At 36.6% G+C, this 14,465-nt stretch overlaps 1 protein-coding gene across 1 annotated transcript; it reads right to left on the bottom strand.

Moving 5' to 3' along the window:
- Positions 1-3,032: 3,032 nt before the first annotated feature.
- Positions 3,033-5,499, bottom strand: LOC127639204 (beta-2-microglobulin-like). Its single transcript, XM_052121107.1, has 4 exons — positions 5,333-5,499; positions 4,502-4,774; positions 4,363-4,400; positions 3,033-3,577 (listed from the first exon to the last, which is right to left on the bottom strand). The coding sequence occupies exons 1-3, from the start codon at positions 5,394-5,396 to the stop codon at positions 4,387-4,389; spliced, it is 351 nt and encodes a 116-aa protein (XP_051977067.1). The 5' UTR covers positions 5,397-5,499; the 3' UTR covers positions 3,033-3,577; positions 4,363-4,386.
- Between the last annotated feature and the right edge of the window lie 8,966 nt (positions 5,500-14,465).

A 14,465-nucleotide genomic window follows, 5' to 3' on the forward strand; every position in this document is an offset into this window, starting at 1 on the left:
CTTCTCATGTTTGCTATAACGCCTTCCTTGGGCCTGTAATATATTCAATAACTAATGCATTAATAATAAATGATCAGGTAAGCTGTTTGTCAACACATTATTTGCTATGCAACTCAATACAAGATAATAATAGATCTTATGAATAGACAACGTATCTGTAAATATAAAATGACATGTGAAAGATGCTGTAATTTGCACCTCTGTACACAAGGTGTAAAAAGATAATGATCTTTTTGAGAGTCTGAGAGTAATCAAAGTGAAAGATAAAGACAATTTACAACTTTTTATTTGATAAATGTGCAACAAAGCAACAAGTAGGCTACTTGTTGACAATGTTGGAATTTTTGTGTTCACTATTAAAAGTATTTTATTAAAGTAGTTTCAAGAAAAAAGTAGTAAAAAAAAAAAGGTAGTAGTGTGTATAAAAATGGTATTACCAACATGAGCTATAATAAAATAAATACAATGCAATGTCAAAAAAGTAAAGAGTTGTCATTGTAATAATACCAAACATTACCTCTTTTCTAATGTAGCCACATAAAAGTGATATATACTCTATATACATACACTGATGAGCTAAAACATTATGTCCACCTGCCTAATATGCTGTTGGTCCTCTGCGTGCCAGCAAAACAGCGCCGACCCGCCGATGCATGGACTCTGCAAGACCTCTGAAGGTGTCCTGTGGGATCTGGCACAAAGACATTAGCAGCAGATCCTTTAAGTCCTGTAAGTTGCAAGGTGGAGCCGCCATGGATCAGACTTGTTGGCCCAGCACATCCCATAGATGCTCAATCAGATTGAGATCTGGGGAATTTGGAGTCTAGGGCAGCACCTTGAACTCTTCATCATGTTCCTCAATCAATTCCCTAACAATTTGTGCAGTGTGGCAGGGCGCATTATCCTGCTGAAAGGGGCCATTGCTATGAAGGGGTGCACCTGGTCTGCAATTTTAGGTAGGTGTCCACATGAATGGCTGGACCCAGGGTTTCCCAGCAGAACATGGACACTCTGTGGTTACGCAGCCCCATAACTAAAATGTTCTGTTACTTGTAGACCTTCTGTCGGTTCAAACCAGACATGTAGTCTTCGTTGCCCTCGCAAATGGATGAGCCTTGGGCGCCCAACACACTGTCGTCGGTATGTGGATTGACAATCCTCGGACCACTGTCGGTAGGTACTCACCACTGCTGACCGGGAGCACCCCACAAGCCTTGACATTTCAGAGATGCTCTGACCCAGTCGACTGGCCATAACAATTTGGCCCATGTCAAAGTCACTCAGGCCTTTTCTCCTGCATTCAACATGTTGACATATATAATTATTATTATTATTTCTTGGATGATTTGATTTGTCCTTTTATGCACCTGATCCCACTGTTATAATGCAAAGATGTATTGTTGTTGCTGTTTTATTTGTACATGACAAATTGTTCAATAATAATAATAAAAAAAAGCTTCTTAATGGAAGTACCACCCACATTTTGTGCAAAGCATCACAGGGAATAGGAATAAGGTAGATACAATGGAATCAGATAGAGCGCTGGAAATGACGCAGAAACAACATCATCAAATTGTATAACAACAATTATTTTAAAATATGTAATACATCTTCATTATGTTTGTCATGTTTAACTTGTTAATATATATTTTCATAATTATTAAAATACGAATACAGCTAATAACTGCCAAGAATAATAAATACAGCTGTATACGCATACATTTTCATAATTTTTTTACCATCTTGAATCTTTATTAATAACAACATCCATTATTATTATTATTATTATTAGAGGAATACGTCCATGCGATACCTACAATATTTCATTAATTTCCACTGTGCGAAGTCTTCTGAGTTAACAATAATAAAAACATTTGGCATTTAAATGGCGAAATACAAAAAATAACCATATCAAATATCTATATAAATAAATCATAAATTGTTCAAATGTATCTGTATGATTTTGGATTGGTACATTTTATTGTTATTTTTAATTATCAAGTTTGATATGTCAAAAACTAAAACTTTACAGCCAGGGTGAAATAAAACATTGCAAGAATTAAATGCGTCTCTCGCTCACCCTGTACTCAGTCTTCCTTGCATTGGATACAAGATAGCGTCAGCGAGTACATCGGCTGTACACTCGAAATCAGAAAGCATTGTGGGAAAGAACGAGCGAACATATGTAAGAAATGAACTAACATTATAGGGAACTAATTCGGACACTTCTATAACATGCCCGACACCTAAAAAAGTGCACTATATAGTTGCTAATGGGCGATTTCGGACACAGTGAAATATGATTTAGCAGAGATGGAACACTAAAGAGTTCAGGGCGCCCAAAAGACAACGGATGTAGACAGGAGGTCCCGCCTTACAGGTAAAAGAGCCAATCACCTTATAGCTATATACAGACGTCACCTGCATGCGCATTAGCTATACAAGACGGGAAAATTGCGAGTTATGATTTTAGTACCGTCAGATTTTATAGCTGATTTGAAATTATGTCCTTTTTGATCGTAATCTTGAACAACCGTTATAGAGATCCATTCAAGTAGATAGGAGCAGCACTGGCATCACTGGAAATGGTCTCCCGAGAGATGAGAGATGTTCCAAAGATGGCAAACAGTGGACTGATTTACTAGAAGGCCTTTGTTATTATACTTACCTAGCACATGTGATCCCTGACAACAAATATGTTAATAGAAAAAAAAAAAAACATTTTATATTTCCATCTGGGAAAAACTGAGAACCGGTATTTGCACTTTGAGAGCTGAGGACAAAGTGAAACTACAACTTGGGAGTAGTTTTAATCCAATCACAGCCTGGATCGCACAGTTGTTAGGCAGAGAGTTATGTCGAAGGTTTATTGCAAGTATAAAGACACTGGAATGATCCTCAATTTTTAATCACAAAATCAGTTTAATATTAATACAATTTCAATCTTAAATCTTAAGACATTTATGGAGCTGGAAGAACATATAAAATAAATATTGATACCAAATGCAAATAAATAAGCACAATTATTCTAGTTGGTTTTATCAACTTTATTTCCCCCTTTTTAGAATGGCATTATTTTTCCTGTGATTACATTCAAATGAATTAAAAACTCATTGACAGCAGTCTTAACTTGTAAGCGATTTTAGATTTAAAATGAACAACTTGTGTTTATAATCAACAAATTGTTGTAGTCTTTCTAATGAATAAATCTGAAAACAAAGCCAAAATATGACAAAAAATATAGCTTGTTTCTATATGTTTACTTGCACATTACTACTCCTGCATAGTCTACAACATTTACACAAAGAGGAAAGAAACCAGTGAAACAAGAACCAGAAACCATAGAAAACCCCATACAGAAACATGTAGCAGCTGTACTTTGGTTAAATAAACTTCACTCTCATGGAGAAAAGAACAATATGATTAAGTCGACTCAAGGAAAAACTAAAATAAATGAATCAGGTTAATTATTATGTAATTTGTATGAATTGTGCATCTTGAGCAACATCATTTATGTGATGGGATATCTGCGGTCTATGTTGATAGTGAAACATTTTCAAAGACATGAGAAATTATCCTAAGAAAGAAAGAAAGAAAAACATAATTAATCATCTTCAAGGAACAGTTCAACCAAAACTGAATATCCCCTCATCATTTATTCGACCTCATGCCATCTCAGATGTGTATGAATTTTGTTCTTCTGCCAAAAATGTGAAACTCAGAAAATCACATAAAGGCAGCATAAAAGTAACCCATCGATTCCAGTGGTTAAATACATGTCTTTAGAAGCAATATAATAGGTGTGGGTGAGAAACAGTTTAATATTTAAGTCATTTTTTACTATAAATCTACACTTCGAAACACCCCTCTACGCAATCTTCTCTCAAGAGTTCTTTTTTGGCGATTCACATTATTCATGCATATTGCCACCTACTGGGCAGGGAGGAGAATTTATAGTAAAAAAGGACTTAAACATATAAGTCCTCACCCACACTGAACATATCGCTTCTGAAGTCATGGATTTATCCAATGGAGATGTTTGGATCATTTTTATGCTGCCTTTATATGCTTTTTTGAGCTTCAAAGTTTTGAATCCTGTTGAATTGCATTGCATGGACCTACAGAGCTGAGATATTCTTCTAAAAAACATTTGTGTTCTGCTGAACAAAAAAAGTCATACACATCTGGGATGGCATGAGTGTGAGTAAACGATGAGAGAATTTTCATTTTTGGGTTATCTGTCCCTTTCTCATTTCTAAGTGTCCACAACCAAAAGCGTAGATAAAGAAATCTATGTGCTAGAAACAGAATTCAATATTTTTTAAATATTTCTTCAATGATTTTAAACAAGATGACGCTCACCTTTCTTTGTCTCATTGTTTGGCTTTACATGTTGGGTTCTGTGGAAAAACAGAAGATTCAGTACATAGGCCTATGCACCGTCAAACCAAGAGGTAACAGTATGTTGAAACATACGTAGACCTTCACATACAACACTCACCCCAAACAAAGCTGTCTGTTTTTTCCATATGTCGAACTCTGCAGATGTAGGTATCTGCCCTCTCTGGATTGAAGGAGACACTCTTGGTAAGGTGAAATTGCCAGCCCTTCTCAAAGGCCAGGTCAGTCTGCTGGGCATTAGGGATAACCTCTCCATTCTTCAGCAACTCAATAGAGATATCAGGAGGGTGGAAGCCGCTTACATGGCAGATCAGGGTGTTTTCTTTGCCATACTCTCCAGGGAAATGGCTGTACACCTTGACTTTTGGAGAGGCTAAAATGGCAATTTAAAATATTAGTTTCTTTAGATATGAAAGTTAAAGTATGGAATTAGGGAGGGAGAATTCATTAAGAGGGAATGAAGGAAGTAGATAATGCGGAAGTAATCTACATTTTGCCAGAACAAACAGGAGATTATTTTTTAGCAAATAATTCCGTTCAAACCTGGGATGCAAAAGTAATATAAAACACTGAATAAAAATATATTTATAAGTCAATATTTCAAATACACAGTTCTGATCTAAATGCACAGTGCGCACCATAAATAATACAAAGGAGTGTGTAAATAATACACATCATAAATAAAGGCAAAGGAAATGGAGGGGGAGGGGAAAGATTTCCTTTTCATTAATTTCCCCAAACAAAACACTAACTATATAAGACCATGCTGATTCACAAGTGCACTAACTTGGCTACTTAGGTTATGCAAATACTGTACATTTAAAATAGGCAACACAATTTTAGCATTGTGTATATTAGCTATATTAGTTGGTAGGTAAGAAACTAAAGTCACTTCATTTTAATGAAATCATTTCTAAAATTGATTACTTACAGGTTTTCCCTTGAACAGTCACGCACAGCACGCAAAACAGCGCAAAAGCAATCAGCTCCCTCATCTTTCACAATTTGTTAGCGTGTCAAGACAATACCCAGACAATCCTTCTTCTATCAGATCTCTTGCAGTTAATATCGAAAGTACAATCACCAGTTACCCTAAATGCACTGTGAGGAAGGCACTAAGTACAACCTCCAAAAATAAGACAGCCAATAGCAAAATTGTTACATGTTGTTGTTGGGTGAATTTGGTCTGTGGATGTTGTACAGTCAGTGGTTGAAAAGGCTCCTTTTGGAAATACCCGAACTTACCAAAACAATTAGACACCTCCCACTTCTAGTCTCCATAAACAAAACTGGTTGACTATTGTGTATAGCTGAATTTAAAATGGCTTAAGTAAGGGAAATGACACAATTTGCAAATGCTCTAATCTCATTTTTAATTTCAAATGGGTAGTTGACATGATACATCAAGAAGTGACAGCAGGGTCCTGCAGTGTGACATTCTATTCTTCTTCTAAAACTCTTTAAAATATTTGTCTTGTGACTCATAAATATAACCCATAACACCTAATATTGTTAATATATTGGAAAGATAATGTTGTGTTTCCATGTTTTATGGGGACTTCCCATAGACGGAATGGTTGTTATTCTGTACATACTATATATTCTATCCCCTAACCCTACCCCTACCCCTAAACCTAACCATCTCAGAAAACTTTCTGCGTTTTTACATTTTCAAAAAACATAATTTGGTATGATTTATAAGCTGTTTTCCTCATGGGGACTGACAAAATGTCCCCACAAGGTCAAACATTTAGGGTTTTACTATCTTTATGGACACACACACACACACACACACACAATGTCAAATCTTGTTAAAAAGGCCTTTTATGTTAACAATCCCCAACTATCCTTCCAGAAGTAGTTACAGTATAAATACCCCGGGCCTGCATTTGTGATTACAGACAAAGAAAATAATTCCAGTTTCTTTTATAAGAACAACCTTAGTTGTTCGCAAATGAGAATTCCTTAAGATCTGTCAATTTTGTTATTAAAACACTTTATACCTTCTTTATGCTGTCTGCTTCTTAAGTGCTTTCACTTTTAATTTAACACAAAGAATATGTATTTCCTTGTGTGTTGTTTATGTATTTGTATCAAATCAAAGCAGATTTACTGGCCTGGACACAATCTTTGCCAGATGGGCTACGATATTTGCAAATGTTCATTCCCCCTCTGCTGAAAAATGAACCTACAATGGCGCCAAAAAGTATTTGGACACTTAAGCCATACATAAAATGTATAAATGTAATCGCATTACATAACAAAATATCATTAAAAAGTTTCACAAAAATATATGTGTTAAGTTTAAATGACAAAGCAATAGGTATACAATTTTATACCATTGATTTGTCTATTTTGGAAAAGAGAATTTGGTGGTCAAGCTTAGTGAAACAAGTCCTGCTAGGGGCACCAGTAGACTTGAGGGTGACTGACTTTCATCCCCTAAAATTGACCATGGGACCAGTTGAATGGAAGTAGTGGCAAATTACATTTTATAAAATACATTTTATAAGTATGTGTGGCTTAAGTGTTCAAATAATTTTCTGGGGCCACTGTATAAACAAAAAGTGAAAGTAGATTCCACAGCTTGAACAACATCTCCTGGAAATCACGTGATAAAGGATGGGATTTTTTTGATTGTATGTTTTATAACCGTCACATGTGGTAGGGCATCTAGAGAGCAATATCTAATATAGAACATGAAAAGCTGTAAACGTCATCTGATAATCATGTGAGTGTTCTTTTTGCGGTCAAAATACTCTGGTACTTTTGAAGAGTAGATCTCAATATATAAGGCAAATTTAAGACACAGTTTGTCCACATGATGTCAGCATTGCACCAGTATTGTAGGTGAAACTGAAACGCGCACAGAATCAAATCTTGAGCCAGGCAGTTAAAACCGAGTTTGAGATTTGGACCTACTATTGATCCTATTTCAGACTGATTTTTGTCATTAAAAGTATCTTCATATCATTTGAATATGCTTAACATTATATCAGTTTGTCATAAGCTGTAAAGTCTAATGATTCACTTAATATACACTGGCGGCCACAAGGTTGGAATAATGTACATATTTAGCTGTTTTTGAAGGAAATTGGTTATTTTATTCACCAAAGTGGCATTCAACTGATCACAAATTATAGTCGGGACATTACTGATGTAAATAACAACATAATTAATACATATAAAAAACACACACACACACACACACACACACAAAAAACTACTTTTGATAAAATCTAGACAGACCCCATTTTGAGCAGCCATCACTCCAACACCTTATTCTTGAGTAATCATGCTAAATTGCTAATTTGGTACTAGAAAATCTTTTGCCATTATATCAAACACTGCTGAAAGCTATTTTGTTCATTAAATGATGCTTAACATTTTCTTTGTGTTTGTTTTTGAGTTGCCACAGTATGCAACAGACTAGCATGTCTTAAGGTCAATATTAGGTTAAATTGGCAAAAAAGAAACGACTTTCTCTAGAAACTCATCAGTCAATCATTGTTTTGAGGAATGAAGGCTATACAATGCTTGACATTGCCAAAAAACTGAAGATTTCATACAAAGGTGTATACTACAGTCTTCAAAGACAAAGAACAACTGGCTCTAACAAGGACAGAAAGAGATGTGGAAGGCCAGATGTACAACTAAACAAGAGGATAAGTACATCAGAGTCTCTAGTTTGAGAAATAGACGCTTCACATGTCCTCAGCTGACAGCTTCATTGAATTCTACCTGCTCAACACCAGTTTCATGTACAACAGTAAAGAGAAGACTCAGGGTGCAGGCCTTATGGGAAGAATTGCAAAGAAAAAGCCACTTTTGAAACAGAAAATCAAAAAGAAAAGGTTAGAGTGGGCAAAGAAAAACAGACATTGGACAACAGATAACTGGAAAAGAGTGTTATGGATCATAACCACATTGAGCTTTTGTGGGATCAGCTAGACTGTAAGGTGTGTGAGAAGTGCCCGACAAGACACACACATCTATGGCAAGTGCTACAGGAAGTGTGGGGTGAAATGTCACCTGAGTATCTGGAGAAACTGACAGCTAGAATGCCAAGGACCTGCAAAGCTGTCAATGCTGAACGTGGAGGATTTTTGATGAGAACTTTTTGAAATAGTTTAAGAAGTTATGACAATTTTTGCAAATTGTAATAGTCATTTTTCATATTATCAATGTCCTGACTATAAACATTGTGATCAGTTGAATGCCACTTTGGTGAATAAAAGTACCAATTTCTTTCCAAAAGAGCAAATCTGTACATTATTCCAAACATTTGGCCGCCAGTGTATATAATTGAAGATGTCTTACTAACCTTTAGTTAATGTCAAATAGAGGAAATCAGGGCTCACTCATTTAGACATTCATTCAAATGTAGCACCACCTGAAAAATGAACTTGCTTTGACAAGTTTGGAACCCTGTCTCAATTTTCATCTCTATATCTTGAGCACTATGCAATGATGTGGTTGTCTGGGACAGTGGTACAGTACGAGCATGTGGTAGCATTCACAACCTCATAAAGGCTTCAGTCAGAGATCATAACAAACCAGTCAAGGTTAATAGGTGGGATGGTACTCTGCAATGACCTACAGGCATACAGGCTATAAGTCAGTCTGTGCACAAATACAGTTATTTTCACTGAATATAACGAGAGCTTCTAGTTCAAGGTGGCCTACCTAGAGGGGCCAATAGATTCCTATGTTTTGGAGAACTTGTATTGTGGGATCCACATCAAGCCAAGCCAAATAATTTTTATTTGTATTGTGCTTTTCACAACACATATCGTTTCATAGCAGCTTTACAAAACTCCATAAGATGTTGATTAATGGAGAAAAAAACCTTGTGAGAAACCAGACTCTTCCTGTTTCCCTACATGTTCATGTGTCTTGTTTTCATTGGTTCATTGTTTGATTACTTTGTTATCAGTTCTAGTTTGACATTGGTTTTAGTTTATTGTCTTTTTATCTTGTTTAGAGTTATGTTTGTTCATTGGCTTATGTTTCCCCATGTCCATGTATTTAAGCCCTCATGTTTGCCATTGTCTCTTGTCTAGTATTGATGTATGTAAGTCTAGTCATGTTTAAGTCTAGTCATGTTTAAGTGCTAAGTTAGGGTTTTCACGATTCACATAATCATTGCCAGCTACAATCGTGACAAGAAGGCTTTTGTTGGCAATTCATTTATAGTCTCTGTATTACATTTCAAGAGTGTAGTCCATCAATAAACAAAGGTGATGCAGGCAGAGATCAATGAGGTGCATCGCAGTTCAACCGGCAGGTCATTTCGGTGAGGTTTGGTGGGGTCCATCCTAAATCCAAGGTTCAGGCAGTGGCATATGAAATATCCGATGTCTTCCAGTTGGAGCTGGCATCAGTTCATCCTCTGAAGTCTGTCGTAAAAGACTGAAGTGATGTCTGGCTAGCACTGGCTATAGTTTGTTTTCATCACTCAGTGACACGTAGCAGTGGAGTCTGACACCAAGCAGGAAGGGAGCTTGATATGGCCGGCTCTAGTATCCTCGGGATTGAGACAGGAAACAAATAGAATAATATTAGCGAATATGCAATTCAATTTATTGCAGTTATAGATTATGAGAAATTTTTCAGAGAAATGTTTCTGGTTCTGGCAGACCTAACTAAAGCAGCCTAATTGTGAGTTGATGGATAAATTAGGTGTATGTCTGGCTAAATAGATAAGTCTTTAGTCTAGACTTAAACTGAGTGTGTCTGCTTCCCGATCAGTGTTAGGGAGACTATTCCATCGTTTTGGAGCAAAATAGAAAAAGGATCTAACTCCTTTTGTTGATTTTGATATTCTAGGAACTATTAAAAGGCCAGAATTTTGTGATTGTAATGAACATGATGGAATAGAATGTCTATTAGAATAGAAGAATCTAATAGAATGTGGTAGAAGGTCACTTAAGTTCTGTGAAATTAGAACTTAATCTTTGAATGAGGTTAACATAATTTTTAAATGAAAATGAAATTTAACAGGTAGCCAATGTAATGATGATAACATTTATATGATCATATTTCTTGGTTCTAGTCAGCAAACTGGCAGCTGCATTTTGAACTAATTGAAGTTTATTTATTGAAATTGCAGTACATCCTCGCAGTAATGCATTACAATAATATACAGTAGTCTTGAGGTTATGAACGCATTAATTAATTTTTCGGCATCAGCAACAGAGAGCATGTGTCTTAACTTAACAATAATTCTGCGGTGGAAGAATGCTGTTCTACAAACATTGGAAATTAGATTTTCAAAGGAAAGATTGGTATCAAATATAACACCTTCTTCGCTGTAGAAGATGGCTTATTTTTAAAAGTTTTTGGTCCAATAATTAGTACCTCTGTTTTGTCATTTCTGGCCCTCCAATCTTTGATTTCATTGACACATTGATTAATTTGGGCTTACGCCAAAGAGAGACATTACATTTCTGTTTTATATTCATCAAATAAATGTCATCTTAAATTTCACTCAAGTCTGCGAGTCTTCCTGATAGAACAAAAGTGTTTGTGTTGCTCGCTGTACTACTTGCATTAGAAACAGTATCTACCAGCTTATCTTTCTCACTGACCTCCACTAGCGTTCATATGCGATATCTAACTCTAACCTTCTCCATCAGCCTGACTAATTCCTTACATTTATCACATGTAAATCCCTCTCTGCTGATGGAAGTAGCCATTATAAACATGTGGCATGCAAAGCAGGAAGAAATAACATGAGCGGATGCCATGACATACCGCACTTGTTGTTGTTATGGTTGTACTTGAGCGGCGAGGTTTTGAGATCAATGTGGTTTGATGTGCTTCCTGATCAGCAGATGTTAGAGATTGATGCAATAATCTGTTTAAAACACAGAGAAGAAAACAAAAAAAAAGGGAAAAAAGAAGAAAAAAAGAGAGAAACAGTTTAAGAGAGAAACAGTAAAAAAACACTACTTTTATCTACTTTTGCTTTAAAGACAGCATGCACTTGAGCTGTCATAAACTTCACATGTTTGCACAAAACCTGATGATATATGTTATTCCAGCCTGATCTGAGAATGTTCCAAGAGCCTCTTGTGTGCTTCAATGGAAGAAAATAATTCTGACCTGATTTCGTAAATAAAAAACATGGTCAATGGTTACAAATTTGCTTATTTGATTAGTGACCTAGAAATAGTGCAGAATCCTAAACCATTTGTCATCATTATTAATTTTTTTATTTTAACTTAGTTTATTTCCAGGTTTAAAATAGTTTTTTAATCCCACAATTTTAATGTGGTCTCAGATATTTGCACCCCTTTGCATGTAACTGTATGCCTCGTACACATAATTTCCTAGTTTATGAGACGACGTTGCAGCCAGAGCCACAAAAAGTAATTTTATTACATGCGGTATTGTCGCCATAAGTTATGGAATGCAGTCAAACATTTGTTGTGGAATTCTTGGAGTTACTCTAGAATTCCCAGACTTCCCAGTTGGTTCTATTAGTGATGAGAATGAAAGCCAGACCTGCAGTACAGAGAGAGAGAGGGAGGTTCCAGCCATGTGGTTCGTTCATCCCGCCAAGACTGTGCTTCATTAAAATGAGGACATTTACAGAGCCAGGAAGTAAAGGGAAAGAGAGGGAGAGAGAAGAATGAAAAAGGAGAGTGAAAAGAGAGTCAGGCCAACAAGGGAGGAGGCAGCAGAGGATGGCAAGTTGGGTGGTGGGTGGAGGAGGGTGGCAAAACAAAACCAAAATGAGTCACAGAGACTTGGAAAGAGAAAGAGGAGAGAGAGAAGGGGATATCATTCCTCGATGACTGTGCGTGTGTGGCCGGATTGGAGGCGTGGAGTGGCACGTGAGCCTACAGTTCTAGTGATGGTGGTATGAGTCAGGACATTCAGGTGTGAGTCAGTGGCAGTGTGTCACACACCCTCCGGTCAGACACACCCTCAAACAGAAGCGCACAAACACAGATCAGTCATAAAAATCATACAAACACAAATTCATGTAGATTCTATGTGAAAATTATTAACAAAGATACATGGAAAATCATGCTCATATTTAGGAGTTAAAAGTTGTCTTAAATAGTCTTATTATACAGCTCTCTCGAATAATTGATTCTGATTGTTAAATTGTAGCATTCTGTGGGCATTATATTTTTGTAGAACGGTCCAGATAGCAAAATAGCTTTTGGCCAAATTTGGCAACATTTCGGCAGTGAGTTTGGCCCACATACCACGTAGAATTACGGTCCAAGATTGCCCAAAAGTCACTTGCTACTAAACTGTACATTGAAAAAAGTAAACCTAAAAAATGTGCTTCATATGGTAACATCTAAATTAACTGGTTAAAAATATTACTTAATTCACTGAATCATCTAAATACATTAGGTTACACCGACAAAACAAATTTTAAGGGGCAGATCAGGAAAAATAGGTATGGTAACAATTGCAGGTTACAGTGTATAATTGGCCATTGTCACATGCAAGTAACTATGTTCTATGTTTCCTATGATTTCCCACATAGCTTTGCTAGTTTCATGTCTCTCATATCACTCGACACTTCTCACCTAAAAAGCAATTTCAAGTAAAAAATGTCATGTCCATTTACATTATTTATATATTTGGTAATTAACTGTGAAATAAGCAGGAAATGTATACTGTTTTCAGTCTGCCGTTTTGGCGAAATAAAATCTTTAGGGTGATACAAGACCTAAACTACATGGACACCATATCTGGCTCTCTGAATAAATAAAATCTGATTTTATAATACCCCATTTGTCCTTTTCAAACTATATCATGATCTGGACACTAGAAGGCCTTTTCCACCATGGTGCCAAATGGTTACAGTTAGTGAACCGACTCGTTGGCACGATTACGTTTGGTTTTCCATTGTGTTGCTGCGAAATTAATGCTGTGTTCCATTCAAAGTCGGATGTTCCATCGGGCATTCCATTGCCCGATGCTTGGAGAATAACGTATAAACAATCAAAGCTGCGTTCCTTCCATTAGATGTCTGCTAGCAACCAAATTGATAAACTGTACTGCAATGCTTTTGTTGCATTTGTTGGCACGTTTAAAGAGTGGAGTTCCATTTCACTTTTCTGAATAGGTAGTTGTAAATTCTGAATTAAAATCTGTACAAATAAAAAATTCTGTGTTGAATAGAACACAGCATAAGTTTAGAATGGGCTGACTGAGCAAGTGACCAGTCGTACCACATTCAAAAGCCATTCCACAAACATGGTTCTCTTTCCTGAGAAATCTGGGAGAGGTTTGTAATAGTACCATACTAAACTGTGTTCAAGTAGAAATGCTACAGGAACCGGAAATCACAGTTTGGTCAGATGGTGGGAAAGCAGGTTCTGTTTCAGCAGGCTAAAACACTGGGAATGAGGCACAAGTACACACACCTTTCCATTTACCTGGTCCACACATCCACCTCTCTGCTGGGTTTGTAACCAGAAATACAAACGGCCACATTGGATGCAACCCACACTGAGCTCGAAGCAGCGGTCAGACTCTGACACATTCAGGCTGCGGAAACCAGACAAAGTAACATCCGCTCCACATTGATGGAGGAAGCAGGCAGGATTTCACAGCCTGTAGTTTTGATGTCCACTGACTCATTCCTATAAACAGACACTTTTGAATAGAAGCAGACACTGTGCTAAAGGGCCATTTAAATTCTACATACATCTCACCACTGTAGTATTTGCTGTTAACTCACCTTGACTCACCTCGAGCTGTCATGATCTGTTAAGGCATTCATGAGGCCAAGGTGGTCCAACTGTGCTGATATGGATCAGATATTCCACTTGTTAAGATTATTGAGAACTTTTCATTTAATAACATAAACATGGACAATGAAAGGGATAAACACATATAATGAAGCTTTTGACTTCAGCTAACTGCTCATATAAACATTATTCAATCCACTTTTGTCTGCTGTTAATGTATTGGACCATTTAAGAGTCACACCCATTTAGTTGTCAGTCCCACACATTTACTAATAATACACATCCATATGGACCTAAAACGTGATTTAGTATTGAACATAAATGTGCTCGAGGACTATT

The sequence above is a fragment of the Xyrauchen texanus genome, chromosome 47 (assembly GCF_025860055.1).
Source record: "Xyrauchen texanus isolate HMW12.3.18 chromosome 47, RBS_HiC_50CHRs, whole genome shotgun sequence".
Taxonomy (NCBI): Eukaryota; Metazoa; Chordata; class Actinopteri; order Cypriniformes; family Catostomidae; genus Xyrauchen; species Xyrauchen texanus.

Excerpts from the sequence above, each read along its gene's own strand:
- LOC127639204 (XM_052121107.1), bottom strand. The coding sequence starts at position 5,396 with ATGAGGGAGCTGATTGCTTTTGCGCTGTTTTGCGTGCTGTGCGTGACT. Across the intron at positions 4,775-5,332 it reads GACTGTTCAAGGGAAAACCT|CCTCTCCAAAAGTCAAGGTG; the intron begins GTAAGTAATCAA and ends TTGCCATTTTAG.